The sequence below is a fragment of the Somniosus microcephalus genome, unplaced genomic scaffold (genome assembly GCF_052327205.1).
Source record: "Somniosus microcephalus isolate GS21.2 unplaced genomic scaffold, FLI_Smic_1.0 unresolved_chr4, whole genome shotgun sequence".
In the NCBI taxonomy this organism is placed as follows: domain Eukaryota; kingdom Metazoa; phylum Chordata; class Chondrichthyes; order Squaliformes; family Somniosidae; genus Somniosus; species Somniosus microcephalus.
This window is the reverse complement of record NW_028225182.1, coordinates 17,885,779-17,901,710: the sequence shown is the minus strand read 5'-3', so window position 1 is coordinate 17,901,710 and position 15,932 is coordinate 17,885,779. Positions and strand designations below refer to the sequence as shown.

General features: G+C 43.2%; 1 protein-coding gene across 1 annotated transcript; it reads right to left on the bottom strand.

The window, feature by feature from the left end:
• Positions 1-8,776: 8,776 nt before the first annotated feature.
• On the bottom strand, positions 8,777-12,209 carry LOC147089983 (putative G protein-coupled receptor 139). Its single transcript, XM_085977102.1, has 2 exons — positions 12,067-12,209; positions 8,777-9,900 (listed from the first exon to the last, which is right to left on the bottom strand). The coding sequence occupies exons 1-2, from the start codon at positions 12,134-12,136 to the stop codon at positions 8,999-9,001; spliced, it is 972 nt and encodes a 323-aa protein (XP_085833228.1). The 5' UTR covers positions 12,137-12,209; the 3' UTR covers positions 8,777-8,998.
• Positions 12,210-15,932: the final 3,723 nt, after the last annotated feature.

Genomic DNA, 15,932 nt, shown 5'->3' with positions numbered 1-15,932 from the left:
TAGCAAGTAAAATCAAGGAAAACCCAAGGATGTTTTATAAATACATTAAGAGCAATAGGATAACTAAAGTAAGAGTGGAGCCTATTAGCGACAAAAAAGGTAACCTGTGTGTGGAAGCAGAAGACATGGGTATGGTTCTTAATAAATATTTGCGTCTGCTTTCATAAAAGAGAGGAACGATGCAGACATTGCAATCAGGGAGGAGCAGGCTGAAGTATAAGATGAGCCACCAGGTGCCTGGCTGCAATCAGCGACAAGGACGTGCAAAATGGTCAGGGCCGGCTAGCTCAGAGCATGAGAGTCTTAATCCCACATTGGGCGAAGGCTTTTTGTTAAACGTTGATGTTACATTTCACGAGACAGGTGCTGCACTACGGAAATCGCTGAATTCCACATTTAAGTGGTGTCACATAATGCTTCATAGTGGTGTCACAACATAAGGGTTAAACTTCGCAATTAAATAATGTCAAGAAGTGGGTTTTGAAACCACACCTGCATAAAAAATTGCCATCGGAACACAGCGCCTTAGACCGCTCGGCCATCCTGATTACCAGAAATCTTAGCTGCAACTCATCACTTCCGCATTTCGAAAGTTTCAGTCCGGGTGCTTGTTCAATGCAGCTCGAAGGCTCAGTGAGCGGGTATCATCTCCACCAGGGTTTTCCTGAGGCTGTGCTCGGTGTATGGGGAGGGTTGGCCTGGGACCCTGGTATCTTGCAGCTCCAGGGATGGGCAATAACAATCTGAGCTCTGAAGGACAGTCGAATCTTGAATAATTTAAATTTAATAATTTACGAAACTTTATTCTTTGATGAAGTTTTATCAGCTTTCTGATTTTATACACTGTGTATTTTAGGATTCTGTTTTAAAATGTTCATTGCGTCTGACACAAGGATCCTGGGACTACTTTTGTTAAAGATATTTCACGTAGATGTAAGACATAAGATGTAGAAGCAGGCGTCGGTCATTTGTCCCCTTGAGCCTGCTCTGCCATTCAATAAGATCATGGCTGATCTGATCTTGGCCTCAACTCCACTTCCCTGCCTGCTCCCCATAAGCCTTGACTCCCTTTTCGTTCAAAAACCTGTCTATCTCCAGCTTAAATATATTCAATGACACAGCCTCCACAGCTCTCTGGAGAAGACAATTCGAGAGATTCACAATCCTTTGAGAGAATAAATTCCTCCTCAGTTCCGTTTTAAATGGGTGCCTCCTTATTCTGAAATTATGCCCCCTAGTTCTAGATTCCCCCACGAGGGGAAATATCTTCTCTGCATCTACCCTGTCATGATCCTTCAGAGCAGCAGAGGCAGGCGGGCGGACCTGCGAGGGAACGAGGCTGAGCGGCGGCAAGTTCAAAAACAGCTCTGCGACCAGGTAAGGCCTCAGAGCAGTGGAGGCAGGCGGGCAGACCTGTGAGGGAACGAGGCTGAGCGGCGGCGAGTTCAAAAACAGCTCCGCGACCAGGTAAGGCCTCAGGGCAGTGGAGGCAGGCGGGCGGACTTCGAGGGGACGAGGCCTGGCGGCGGCGTACTCAAAAACAGCTCCGAGACCAGGTAAGGCCACAGAGCAGTGGAGACAGGCGGGCGGACCTGCGAGGGAACGAGGCTGAGCGGCGGCGAGTTCAAAACAGCTCCGAGACCAGGTAAGGCCTCAGAGCAGCGGAGGCAGGCGGGCGGACCTGCGAGGTAACGAGGCTGAGCAGCGGCGAGTTCAAAAACAGCTCCGAGACCAGGTAAGGCCTCAGAGCAGCGGAGGCAGGCGGTCGGACTTGCGAGGGAACGAGGCAGAGCGGCGGCGAGCTCAAAAACAGCTCTGAGACCATGTAAGGTACCAGTCTCCAATCTCCGAAGTCTGAAGGAAGGAGAGAAGTAAAAAGTAATCCAAGTGTGACGTCACCAGAAAGCGGGTAAGTAATTGGTTGGTAAGTATTTACTCTTTCTCCTTCTTTACAAAACTTAAATTCTGTCGTTTATAGTTTCTAGGGTCTCTGTGGTTCAGCGGGGCCTGCTGACAGGCAAGCGCCCTTGAGTATATCATTAAATTGTTGCTTTTGATTTAATTTAAATTAATTAAATAGTAATTCATGTCAGGACAGACCAGCCCCGTGTTATGTTCCTCTTGCTCTATGTGGGAATTCAGGGACACTGCCGGTGTCCCTGACGACCATGTGTGCCAGAAATGCATCCAGCTGCAGCTACTAGCAGACCGCATTGCGGTGCTGGAGCTGCAGATGGATGGGCTTTGGAGCATTCACGATGCTGAGAGGGTCGTGGATAACATCTTTAGTGAGTTGGTCACACCGCAGGTAAGGGCTGCACAGGCAGAAGGGAAATGGGTGACCATCAGGCAGAGCAGTAGAGGCAGGCAGGTAGTGCAGTGGACCCCTGTGGCCAACCCCCTCTCAAACAGGTATACCGATTTGGATACTGTTGAGGGGGATGACTTACCAGAGGAAGGCAGCAGCAGGCATCTTCCTGGCACCAGGGGTGCTTCTGCTGCTCAGGAAGGGAGGAAAAAGAGTGGGAGAGCAATAGTGGTAGGGGAGTCTATCGTAAGGGGAAAAGATAGGCGTTTCTGTGGCCGTAGATGTGACTCCAGGATGACTTGTTGCCTCCCTGGTGCCAGGGTCAAGGATGTCAATGGACGGCTGCAGGGCATTCTGAAGGGGGAGGGTGAACAGTCAGAGGTCGTGGTTCACATTGGGACCAATGACATGGGTAGCAAGAGGGATGAGGTCCTGCAGCAAGAATTTAGGGAGCTAGGTAGCAAATTAAAGAGCAGGACCTCAAAGGTTGTAATCTCTGGATTACTCCCGGTGCCACGTGCTAGTGAGTATAGGAATAGGAGGATAGAGCAGATGAATGCGTAGCTAAAGAGTTGGTGCAGGAGGGAGGGCTTTAGTTTCCTGGATCACTGGGCCTTCTTCTGGGGAAGGAGGGACTTGTACAAGTCGGAATGGTTGCACCTGAACCAGAACAGGACAAATATCCTTGCGGGGAGGTTTGCTAGCACTGTTGGCGGGGGTTTCAACTAAAATGGCAGGGGGTTGGGAACCTCAGCAGGGAGACAGTGAAAATGGAACCAGGGATAAAAGCAAAAAATATGAAGGAGGAAAACAAAAGTGGCAGTCAGAGAAATCAATGGTTTAAATCAAACGTGGCCACAGTAAATAATAATTCTAATAGGTCTAAGAGCGTTAAAAAAACAAGCCTGAAGGCTTTGTGTCTTAATGCGAGGAGCATTTGTGATAAGGTGGACGAATTGGCTGCGCAAATAGAGGTAAACGAATATGATTTGGTTGGGATTATGGAAACGTGGCTCAAGGATGGCCAAGATTGGGAACTCAACATCCAGGGGTATTCGATATTCAGGAAAGATAGGCAAAAAGGAAAGGGAGCTGGGGTAGCATTACTGGTTAAAGAAGGGATTAATACAATTGTCATGAAGAATATTAGCTCTGATGATGTGGAACCTGTATGGGTAGAATTGAGCAATACAAAGGGGAAAAAAACATTAGTGGGACTGGTATATAGACCTCCCAACAGTAAGGCGGGGGTTAGGGATGGCATGAAAAGGGAAATTAAAGAAGCGTGCAATAATGGCACAGCAGTCAGCATTGGTGACTTTAATCTACAAATAGATTGGGCCAACCAAATTAGTAATAATACTGTGGAGGGGGAATTCCTGGAGTGTTTACGGGATGGTTTCCTGGACCAATATGTCGAGGAACCAACCAGAGATCAGGCCATCTTAGACTGGGTATTATGTAATGAGAAAGGATTAATTAGCAATCTTGTTGTACGAGGCTCCTTGGGTCGGAGCGATCATAATATGATTGAATTCTTCATTAAGATGGAGAATGAAGTAGTTGACTCAGAGACTAAGGTCCACAATTTAAATAAAGGAAACTACGATGGTTTGAGGGGCGAGTTGGGTAGGATTGATTGGGGAATGGTCTTAAAGGGTTGACGGTGGAGGCAATGGCAAACATTCAAAGACCGAATGGATGAGCTACATAATTTGTTCATCTCAGTTTGGTATAAAAATAAAACAAAAAAGGTGACTCAACCGTGGCTAACAAGGGAAATTAGGGATAGCATAAGCTCCAAGGAGAGGACATATACATTGGCCAGAAAAAGCAATATTCCTGAGGATAGGGAGCAGTTTAGGATTCAACAAAAGAGGACAAAGGGATTAATTAAGAAAGGGAAAATAGAATATCAGAGTAAGCCTGCAGGGAACATAAAAACTGACTGTAAAAGCTTTTATAGATATGTGAAGAGAAAAATATTGGTGAAGTCAAGCGTAGGCCCCTTTCAGTCAGAATCAGGGGAATTTATAATGGGAAACAAAGAAATGGCAGACCACCTAAATTCATACTTTGGTTCTGTCTTCACAAAGGAGGACACAAATAACCTCCCAGAGATGCCGCGGATCATAGGGTCTGATGAAAGGGTGGAACTGAAAGAAATCAGTATTTGTAGGGAAATGGTGTTAGGAACATTGATGGGTCTGAAGGCCGATAAATCCCAGGGCCTGATAATCTACATCTCAGGGTACTTAAGGATGTGGCCCTAGAATTAGCAGATGCAGTGCTGGTCATCTTCCAGAACTCGATAGACTCTGGAACAGTACCCATGGATTGGAGGGTAACTAATGTTACACCACTATTCAAAAAAGATGGCAGAGAAAAAGCAGGGAATAATAAGCCTGACATCGGTAGTGGGGAAAATGCTAGAGTCTATTATAAAAGATGTCATAGCAGAGCACTTGGAAAGCAGTGACAGGACCGGACAAAGTCAACATGGATTTACAAAAGGTAAATCATGCTTGACTAATCCACTGGAATTTTTTGAGGATGTAACTGGTAAAATAGATAAGGGAGAACCAGTGGATGTGGTGTATTTGGACTTTCAGAAGGCTTTCGATAGGGTCTCACATAAGAGATTACCGTGCAAAATTAAGTCACATGGGATTGGGGGCAAGGTATTGACTTGGATAGAGAACTGGTTGGCGGACAGAAAGCAAAAAGTTGGAATAAATGGGTCATTTTCCGAGTGGCAGGCAGTGAAGTGGGGTACTGCAAGGGTCGGTCCTAGGACCCCAGCTGTTCACAATATATATTAATGATCTGGACGAGGGAATTGGATGTAATATCTCCAAATTTGCAGACGACACAAAGCTGGGTGGGAGGGTAAGCTGTGAGGAGGGTGTCGTGAAACTCCAGTACGATTTGGACAGGTTGGGTGATTGGGCAGAAACATGGCAAATGCACTATAATGTGGATAAATGTGAGGTTATCCACTTTGGTGGCAAAAACAGGAAGGCAGATTATTATTTGAATGGCAATAGATTGGGAGAAGGGGAAGTGCAAAGAGACCTGGGTGTTCTTGTGCACCAGTCGCTGATGGTAAGCATGCAGGTGCAGCAGGTGGTTAAGAAGGCAAGTGGTATGTTGGCCTTCGTAGCACGAGGGTTCGAGTACAGGAACAAGGATGTCTTGCTACAGTTGTAAAGGGCCTTGGTGAGACCGCACCTTGAGTATTGTGTGCAGTTTTGGTCACCTTATAATAATAATAATTCAACTTTATTGTCATTGCACAATGCACAAGTACATGAACAACGAAATGTGATCTTGCAAGCTCCCATGAGTCCAGTACAAATAACATTAACATTAAATGTAAATAGCACCGTCCTGGGAGAAGCAAAGCCACTGCGTCTGTGCACGCTGCCATTCCATTTCCACCATTTCTCCTGTCCGACAATCTCCAGCCCAACGCCCGGGCCTGCTCACCAGCTGCCCCTCCCGGGGCTCCTTCTGTGACCTTCTCACCAACCGCCCCTTCTCGGGGCTCCTTCTGTACCTGGCCTTTCTGATGCTCACCCCTCCAGGTATTAACGAGGCCTGGACTCATGCTTAGCTCCCAAGCCTTAGCCAGTGACCCTGTCCCTAGTCCCAGGAACAGGGCTTACCTGAGGAAGGACGTTCTTGCCATGGAAGGAGTGCAGCGAAGATTCACCAGGCTGATATCTGGGATGGCAGGAATGATATATGAGGAGAGATTGTGTCGATTGGGCTGATACTCACTGGAGTGTAGAAGATTGAGAGGGGATCTCATCTAAACCTATAAAATTCTGTCAGGCCTGGACAGACTAAATGCAGGAAGGATGTTTCTGATGGCCGGGTAGTCCAGAACCAGGAGTCATAGTCTAAGGATAAGGGGAAAGCCATTTAGGACTGAAATGATGAGGAATTTCTTCACCCAGAGAGTGGTGAACTTGTGGAATTCTCTGCCACAGAGGGCGGTGGAGGCCAGTTCATTAAATATATTCAAGAAAGAGTTGGATATATTTCTTAAGGCTGAAGGGATCAAGGGATATGGGGAGAAGGCAGGGGCAGGGTACTGAATTTGGATGATCAGCCATGATCTCATTGAATAGCGGAGCGGGCTCAAAGGGCCGAATGGCCTACTCCTGCTCCTATCTTCTATGTTTCTATGTTTCAAAATGATCCCCTCTCATCTACTAAACTGCAATGATTACAGGCCCAACCTGCTCAAATTTTCGTCAAAAGACAACACCTTCCTCTCTGGAATCAACCTCGTGAACCTTTTCTGAACTGCCCCCAATGCAAATATATCCTTCCTTAAATAAGGAGACCAATACTGTATGCAGTACTCCAGGTGTAGTCTCACCAACGCCCTGTGCAGTTTTAATAGGACTTACCTACTGTTATACTCCATTCCCTTTGCAGTTAAGGTCAGCACATTTGCCTTCCTAATTACTTGCTGTATCTGCAGGCTAACTTTTTTTGATTCAAGTACAAGGACCCCCAAATCCCACAGTGCGCCAGCATTTTGTAATCTCTCCCAATTTAAATAATAATTTGCTTTTTGATTTTTCCGACCAAAGTTGATAACCTCGCGTTTCCCACATTAAACTTCACCTGCCAGTGTTCCCTGTTGGACCAGTGGCTCGGATTCGGCACTCTCACCACTGACCCAGGTCTGATTCCCAGTCAGGGAATTCCCTTCTGACAAAAACAATTCATGTCTGCGAGAGACTTAATAATTGTTTTAATCAACTCACAACTTTTGTTGCACATTGAAGAGAATGCTAACATGTTTGCCGGGTGACTGTCAAACTTTAATAACTTTTTTATAGAATCATCGATTCAGCGCAAAAGGCGGCCAATCAGCGCAGTGTTTCCGTAGTGAAGTGGTCATCACGTTCAAGATCTGCGGTTCGAAACCATGCGGGAACATTTTGAAAACATGTTCAATTAAATAGTAGAAAAATGGGTCAATTCGCATTTGTGGTTCAATGTATAAAGTCCTGCTACATTTGAAGTTTCTCTGTACACTTCTGCACACACTGAAAACTCTACAGTGTCGCTCGCTCCCTCCCATTTCCAGCCCTGACGGTGCAGAAAGCTTCTTTCAAAGCTGCGCATTCCGGCTGCTTTCAGTTGATTTGTGACTACTTTGTAATAATTAAATATAAAAACCTTAGCTTCTTATATCTCATCTGCACCACGACATGATCACTTTTTCAATTATTAATTCAGTTTGATCAATTGTTGCTCCTTGGTTTGTGGCCAGCTCTGGCAAAGGCATCATTTTTTGCCAATTCCAAGGTGTCCGAAGGCGATTCAATGTTTTATCTCAGGGGAGCTCAAATATGAAAAGGAGGAAAAAACGCTTCAGTTATACAGAGCCCTGGTCAGACCCCATCTGGAGCACAGTGTTGAATAGAAAAGAAAATCCAGGGCACGACAAAGTGGGCTGCCGATTCACTATCGCCCGTTTTACAATCCCGCCCAGGACCAATTTCATCCTTACCTGTTTATTCTATCTACTTTTTTTTGGCGTCAGCTTCAACTAATTATATTTGTTAATGACGCTGATTTATTAATTTATAGCCTGTGCAGCACAATGCAGAATTCTCACAGGAAGCAGGACGTGAAGAATTTGCGTATGTTCAGACATTTAAACATGTTATAGAGAGAAAATCAAAGATTGTGGCACTCACACGGGGAAAAGATAAACCTGAAATAAATATGAACAAACCTTTAAAATATAATTTTCTTTAAAGTTTCTTTAAAATTTCATTTTTATCACAATGGAGAAATTTGACACTCCCCAAAATTAAAAATAGTTATTCAGGGCCATAACGCTTGATTAGCAGTGAATCCACGGTTGAAACACCATTTATATCGCATCCAATTTAATGGGGAATTTAACAGCGATATTGCCGGGTAAAGCCGAAATTGGTCAGTTTCATTGCTGTCCTCGATTCCACGTATGGGAGTGGGAGCGCGGTCACAGCGCAGCCAGTTTCGGAGCAGTGAATGACTGACTGCAACTTCAGGATTTCCGTGTTTAGATACCCATGCACTACATCCTGAAGTTGCGGTCAGCTGCACAGGGGTAATAACAGCGAATGTAGTTAGTTTGCCATCGTTACCCACCCCAAATTCCGGGCTTTATAAAGGTAGCCATTTCATCGTGCACAGTATCCATCAGCCAAGTGGTAAATTACCCCACATATACACCTCAGGAAGGAGTTGAACTATGAATAACATGTATTTCATCAGTTGGGCTGCAGGAGTCAGTAAACTTTCCCAGAGATGGCCTCTGTAAAGGGGAACATGCGGTATTGCCAACTAGTGTTGTATCTTTTCCCAGATAAAGTCCAATACATAGAATCACAGTCCGTCCGGCCGAAATTCATGATCAAAGACAGTAATAAAACACAATAAATAGTTGTCCACGTCAGTTTAATTTTGTTTAAATGTGTGATTACAGTAAAGGATTTTCCACATAGGGCAGCTGCTCCAAGTTTACAAAACACTCATTGCATCAAATTCAATCTCAATCGAATCAGCTCGGTGTGCCTTCAAAACAACACGATTACAGAGACTGAGTGGTGAGGGGCTGGGATAACATGTGAGACAACATTGTAGCTTACGTGGGAAAATCTTCCGTTTTCCTCATCATTTTATAATCTTAGAAAGCACAGTGAAGGGATATTTCACCCCATTCTTCAGCTCCTCTCTGAACTTACTCTGAGTCACGGCATAAATAAAAGTGTTTGTGCAGCAACTCAGGAGCTGGAGCATAAACCCAAGTTCTTGTACAATATAAGGGAGGTCCGCAATAGGGAACACACTCACCAGAACAATTCTAGAATACATCGTATACAGCAGGTGCAGAGCCCATAGAAGGATAAAATTCCCCGAGATCACAAAAAGTACAGTAATTGATTTTCTTCTGTTTTTTGACTCTGGGTCACTGGGACTCTCCCCACTGACCCGGTCCCGAAGTCTCTTGCGAATTCTGATGGTCACTAAAATGTGTCTGACAGTTAATGTGTTGAGCATCAGAATCAGAATAAATGGTATACACGGGGTGAAAACATAATGTAAAAATTCAATTGCGGTCCATACTGGTGAAAACATAACGCTGAGGGACATAACACAGAACCAAGGTAATTTAAAAAGAATATACTTGCTTGTGAGCAGAAAGTACCAGAAAATGTTCTTCACACAGAACAACACAGTCATTGTTCCAATAACCACCGCTGCCGTTTTCTCGGTGCAATATTTGGTTTTCAGCTTCTGGCAACAAATGGCCACAAATCGGTCAAAAGTGAAAGCGACGGTGAACCAGACAGAACAGTCTGTGGCTGCATAAAGTAGGACGGCGTGGATATTACACACGGGGATGTCGAAGAGAAATTCAAACTTGCTATGATAAACAATGGGAATGTGCCTCAGTATCAGATCGAGGATCACGACCAGTAGATCCGCCGCTGCCATGGCCACCAGGTAGCGAGTGACACATTTGGAGAGATCACACTTTCCCCGAGACAGGATCACAATCGTCACTAAGTTAACTGTAATGAACAGGGAAACTATACAGAGTATCAGAATTTAAGAATGGTAATTTCAGTTCGGGCCCTTGTACAGAAACCTAGCAAGGACCTGGGTAAACCCTGTGTTTAAACTAACCTGACCAGCGGGAATAGTGCGGGTTCGAGTCGGACACCTGTTTTACTCACCGTCCAATTGTCTGCAACATTGAATTCAATGGAGAGAAAAAATCGGGCGGGCTTCAAAACGGGGCTCCGTCCCGAACTCGCCTTGTTCCCGCCAGGCAGGTTAGGTTCAATTTTTTACCTGAAATTAGGTGTAGAGGCAGAGATCAAGATTGAACGAAAATCATCAAATGGGTCTTTCAAAATAAACATCAGCAGTGAGTTGGTTCGGAACCGGAGACAGTGAACATCACTCTCAGGGGTTATAGTTCTAACTAAAGAGATCAGCACAAGAATCAGAGGAGTTCACCGCGCTATGGGGAGAGCGTGGGTCTGGGGATTCGTTTAGAAATACTGCAGCAAACAGCTGAGACTGAGAGAAGCCTGAATCGTCTCTTTCTGGGCAGGAAACATCTGGGGTGTGAAACGGCAGTGGCAACGTGGACCAAAGGAGAATCATGTGTAATCATGTGAGGCACATGATGTAACTGTCCTGAGAAAATTCATCAAGGACACAATAGCTTCCGGAGAGGAAGAGAGAGAAACTGTAAAAATCGGTATTGGCAATAATACCGGAATTTTCCCTTTCACTCCAGGACAAGAAATGGCCGGCAGCGGATTGGTGAGGGTTTTACACCCTGCCCAATTTCAGTCATTGATTATTGGGGCAACTTTTAACCTTCGATGAAGAGGAAAACCAACCAATATCGGACAGCCCGAAATTTCTAAAACCCCACTCGGTTTCACTGTCCATGAAAATCACTGTAAAGGCAATTCCGTAGAGGTGAGCAATGGGTGGCCAGTCTTAAACCATCAGCTTTACATTATCACCAACTTAAATGATCTATAATGGCGATTATAACCCTACTCGCTCAGCAGAAACATGCCGGAGGGCAGTTATAATCACCCTGGCTCCTACCTGTTCGAAAGCAGCCATGATTGCAACATCTGCAAATATTGTTCTTTCCATCTGCGTGTCTGTCTTTCCATCTGTCTATCTATCTATCTATCTATCTATCTATCTATCTATCTGTCTATCTATCTATCTATCTATCTATCTATCTATCTATCTATCTATCTATCTATCTATCTATCTATCTATCTATCTATCTTTCTGTCTATCTATCTATCTATATCTCTCTATCTATCTATTTATCTATTTAACAATTTTGTAACGGGAGAATTTCCACTTATATTACAAAGCTAATCGGATGGACAATCACTATCTTAGTGCTGATCATGTACCTAACGATACTGTCTGCCACCTTGTGTCTGAGAAAGTATCTGAATGGAAATGGAACAATGCTAGTCCGGAGCTGTCCACCAGTGAGTGAGAAAGGACTGGGTTTCAAATTGATGGCGGGAATATAAAATGATAATTTTTAAAGGAATGTACAATTCACATTACTCCATTTACAATCAATTGCAATTAAAATCATTTGGAATGATTTATCACCAATTGCAACTCTGTATCATTAATTTTACCCAGCAGATATAAAGATTAACCTTAAAACAATGAACATATTTCTGATTTGATTTAATTCGGTCTTCACTGTCTAATCATAAAGCACCGCCTGTCCAGAGCATACATAGATAATCGGGGCGGGGAACAGACCCCTTACCAATAATAGAACCCGCCCGATTCTCCTTCCTTCACAATCAATGGAAGAACTGTGGCTGGTTCTGTAAATCCTTCTCGCCCACTTCTTATTCTACCGGCCTCGTCAGTTGCTGTTTAATGCCCAGACGGTAAAGATTAAAATCTACTCCCATATAGAGAGCGGACAGCAGACTGTAAGATATCCATTAAATAAATCATCCAGTAAAACTGTCGGGGAACAATATACATTCAGACACGCAGCAAGAGGAATAAACTGAATACAATGAATTGTTGGATGTGGAGACGTGCATAATGAACACAGAGTTTACAGTTAAATACCGTTTACATCAACTGGAATTTGATATTTACAGTCAGGAATACAAGTAAAATGGTAGCAGAATTAATACCTGGAGATAAAGACTTACCAGGGACACCAATAACAGCGAGGGTGGGATAATATATCACCTGTACACGTAGAATTGCAGACATTGACATACTTCCTCATGAAGGAATCCGATTTGTTTTTCCAACTTCAGCAGAGCGCTGATCCCGGGTTGTTCTGCAGACCAAGCTCCGAGAGACACTCTGGGTTAACACACTGAGCGAAGGCCCTTATGTAAGGCGGGAGAAATCTCCACTGACATAATTAGGGCTCAAGGAGACTGACATTATTTACAGTGACTGAATAAACAGATGCAGTTAATCTCTTTTACACAACATGTTGCAATATCATAAATAATATTTAGCCCGATATTGCGCAGATGGAAAGTGAATCTCCCCAAAGCCCAGGGATATACAGACTATGTGGAATCATCAGCATGACCACATTGGGTGAAACGAGATCAGGTGATCGCTTTGATAATGAGGTTCGGTAATTTCAGGGAATTTCTATCCAATTCTCAGTGTGGACTTTAAACTCAGTCAGTGAAAGCAAACCATGTTGTTTAGCATCCAGAAATATTCTTTGCTGGTTTCTGAAGATCCGTGGGAAACATTGTTATATCTCCATTGCCCTTAAAATGCTAACAGCCTCCTGGCGACTCAAAAGAATCTCTGCTCTTGACCCGGAGTCTTTCCCAGAAATAGACAACCATTGACTATGCACATAGTCAGACATGGTCATGTACCTGTTCCAAACATTCACACATTCCTGAGGACTCACCACTAATACTGATACACTTCCAGGGACCCGTGTGACAAGATTTCAAGAGCCCCATCACTGTAAATGGTGAAGTATTCATTTGTAAGTGAATAAAGTTTTATGATTGCATCGGACTTACTAGAGTTATGACACAATGCCTGGGAACCCATCCGCAAATACTTACCATTCCACAGAGCCACTGCACAGAACTCACTCTCAGGAGTTTCTTGTACTGATTTTCTCTCTTTCAGGGACAGAGTGGGGAAGGGTTCAGGTGAGAGGAAGTTTACAAATCTAAGGAGAATGGTCAAGGCAATAGAGCAGTGTAGCGATTTGGATAAAAATAGGGTGAGTGTGGCAGAAAGGGACATAGAGTTTAATAGATGCAGTGCAGCACAGAATAAGGTCAAAGCAGGGAAAATGGTAAAAAATAATAAATTAAAGGCTCTTTATCTGAGTGCACGAAGCATTGGTGACAAGATAGATGAACTACTGGCACAAATAGAGAAAAATGGGTTTGCTCTAATAGCTACTACAGAGACATGGTTGCAAGGTGGCCAAGTTTGGGAACTAATTGTTCCACAGTCCTTGACAGGCAGAATGGAAAAGAAGGGGGAGTACTACGGAAAATAAAGGATGACATAAAGAGAGTAGCTAGAAAAGCTCACAGCTCAGAAGATCAGGACGTACAGTTAGAATGGGTGGAGATAAGGAATAACAATGTGCAGCAAACACTGGTCGGAGCAATATATAGGCCCCCTACCATTAGCTATACCGTTGGACAGAATATGAATCAAGAAATAGTAGGAGCTTGTAACAAAGGTAATGCAATAATCTTGGGGGACTTTTATCATTATATAGACTGAACAAATCACATTGGCAAGGGTAATCTGGGGGGCGAGTTCATGGAATGCATTCGGGACACTTTCCTAGAACAATATGTCATGAAATCAATCAGGAAACAGGCTATATTAGTTATTGTATGCGATAATGAGACAGGGTAAATTAGAAATCTCATATTATAGTATCCTCTGGGACAGACTGAAATGGGGTGTTCCGCAAAGAGGTCACCCAATCTGCGCTTGGTATCCCAAGGTTTGACCAAAAATTGATTAAAAGGGCTAATATAGAATATGAGAGAAAACTAGCAAGAAATATAAAAGCAGATTGTAAGAGTTTCTGCAAGTATGTAAAAAGGAAAAGAGTAGCAAAGGTAAACGTTGGTCCCTTAGAGACTGAGACAGGAGAAATTATTATGGTGGATAAGGAAATGGCAGAAACGTTACACTAATATTTTGTATCTGTCTTCATATTAGAAGACACAGAAAGCATACCAAAAGTGGTGGGTAACCAATGGTCTAATGAGGGTGAGGAACTCAACTTAATTTATATAAATATGAAACCGTACTAAACAATCTAATGGGATTAAATGCCGTCACATCCCGTGGACTGGATTGTCTACATACTAGGGTTCTAAAGAAGTGGCTGAAGTGGTAGTGGATGTATTGGTTTTGATCTTCCAAAATTCCCTAGGTTCTGGATTGGTCCCAGCGGATTGGAAGGTTGCAAATGGAACACCGCTACTCAAGAAAGGAAGGAGAGAAAAAAGGGGAACTACAGGCCAGTTAGCCTGAAATCAGTCACCGGGAAAATGCTCGAATCCATTGCTAAGGAAGTGGTATCAAGTCACTTAGAAAATCATGACATGATTAGCCAGAGTGAACATGGTTTTATGAAAGGGAAATCGTTCTAGACAGATTTGTTAGAGTTTTTTGAGGATGTAACCACAAGGATAGATAAAGGGCAACCTGTGGATGTAATATATTTGGATTTCCAAAAGGCATTCGATAAGGTGCCTCATAAAAGATTTTTATACAACATTAGGGCTCATGGGGTTGTGGGTAATATATTAGCATGCATAAAGAGGATTGGTTACCGGAAAGGAAACAGAGAGTAGAGATAACCAGATATTTTTCAGGTTGGCAGGCTGCAACTATTGAGGTGCCTCATGGATCAGTGTTGGGGCCTCAGCTATTTAAAATCTACATTAATGACCTAGATGACGGGACCGAGTGTAATGTATCCAAGTTTGCTGATGATACAAAGCTAGGTGGGACAGTAAGATGTGAGGAGAACAGAAATAGTCTGCAAAGGGATATAGACAGACTAAGTGAGTGGGCAGTTTTCGAAAGGTTGATATTTAAAGATATTTAGTAGATGAGAATCATATACATATAAATTCAAGTGAAGCCATTGACTTAATAATATTATCCATAATTACTCCTGAGTAACTAAGAAAGCTAAGACTTGTTCATAATGTAGCTGCACAGTCAAAAACAGTTTTGATAACAAACAGCCACAGGCTGCTAGTGAATGTCAAATCATTAAATAGCAATTTATGATGCTAAATAGAAAATAGAATTCGCTTAACAAAACTAATTGCAACAATATTTAAAGAATAATTAGTATAAGGCCATAAAATGAGAGAGATCATGGAGGTAAGGTATTTATCTGGTCGATTAAAGTGAGCTAGTGAAACAGCGCTGATATGGGCCCATGGTATAAAGACCTGGTACCAGGGAAGCTAGAAATGAAAGAGATAAAGCAAATTCCAATGGGGTGAAACACTTTAAACAAGATTAAACTGAACATGGCAAAGTTGTTGGAAAAATGCTGGAAAGGCGGGATGCTACCTTAGTCTGAATGACAATGGTAATTTGACCATTAGAAACAATTCAAAAAGGTGCATTTTTTAAACACCATATATGGACACTGGCCAAACCAACTTTTGATAAGAAAAGAGTTAAAAACTCGATATCTAAAGAACAACTTCACACAGACTTACTGCGTGGACAAAGGAACAGACTTAAGATGATATCATCTGTCTCTGAGGGCTTCCAGAGACCAAGGGCTGTGAGCTACTCAGTAAAACTATTGCCTAATGTTAAGTATATTATGCTGTATGCTTAACAAATCTTGATCTATTGCTTAAACATACTGGCTGCTACCTATTGGTGTCTTGTCAAAGAACTCAGAGATCATTAAGATATTTCAAATTGTCTCCCTTCAGATGGGGCAAGACAAAGTGGCTAGTATTGTGTAATAGATTGGACCTCGAAAGTAGCTTCCTGATCAGCTGCTGCTCTTGAG

Bases quoted from the DNA above. Each gene is read 5' to 3' on its own strand.
- LOC147089983 (XM_085977102.1), bottom strand. From the start codon at position 12,136: ATGTCAATGTCTGCAATTCTACGTGTACAGGTGATATATTATCCCACC. The intron at 9,901-12,066 runs GTAAGTCTTTAT...TGTTCATTACAG, and splicing joins CGCTGTTATTGGTGTCCCTG to TTAACTTAGTGACGATTGTG.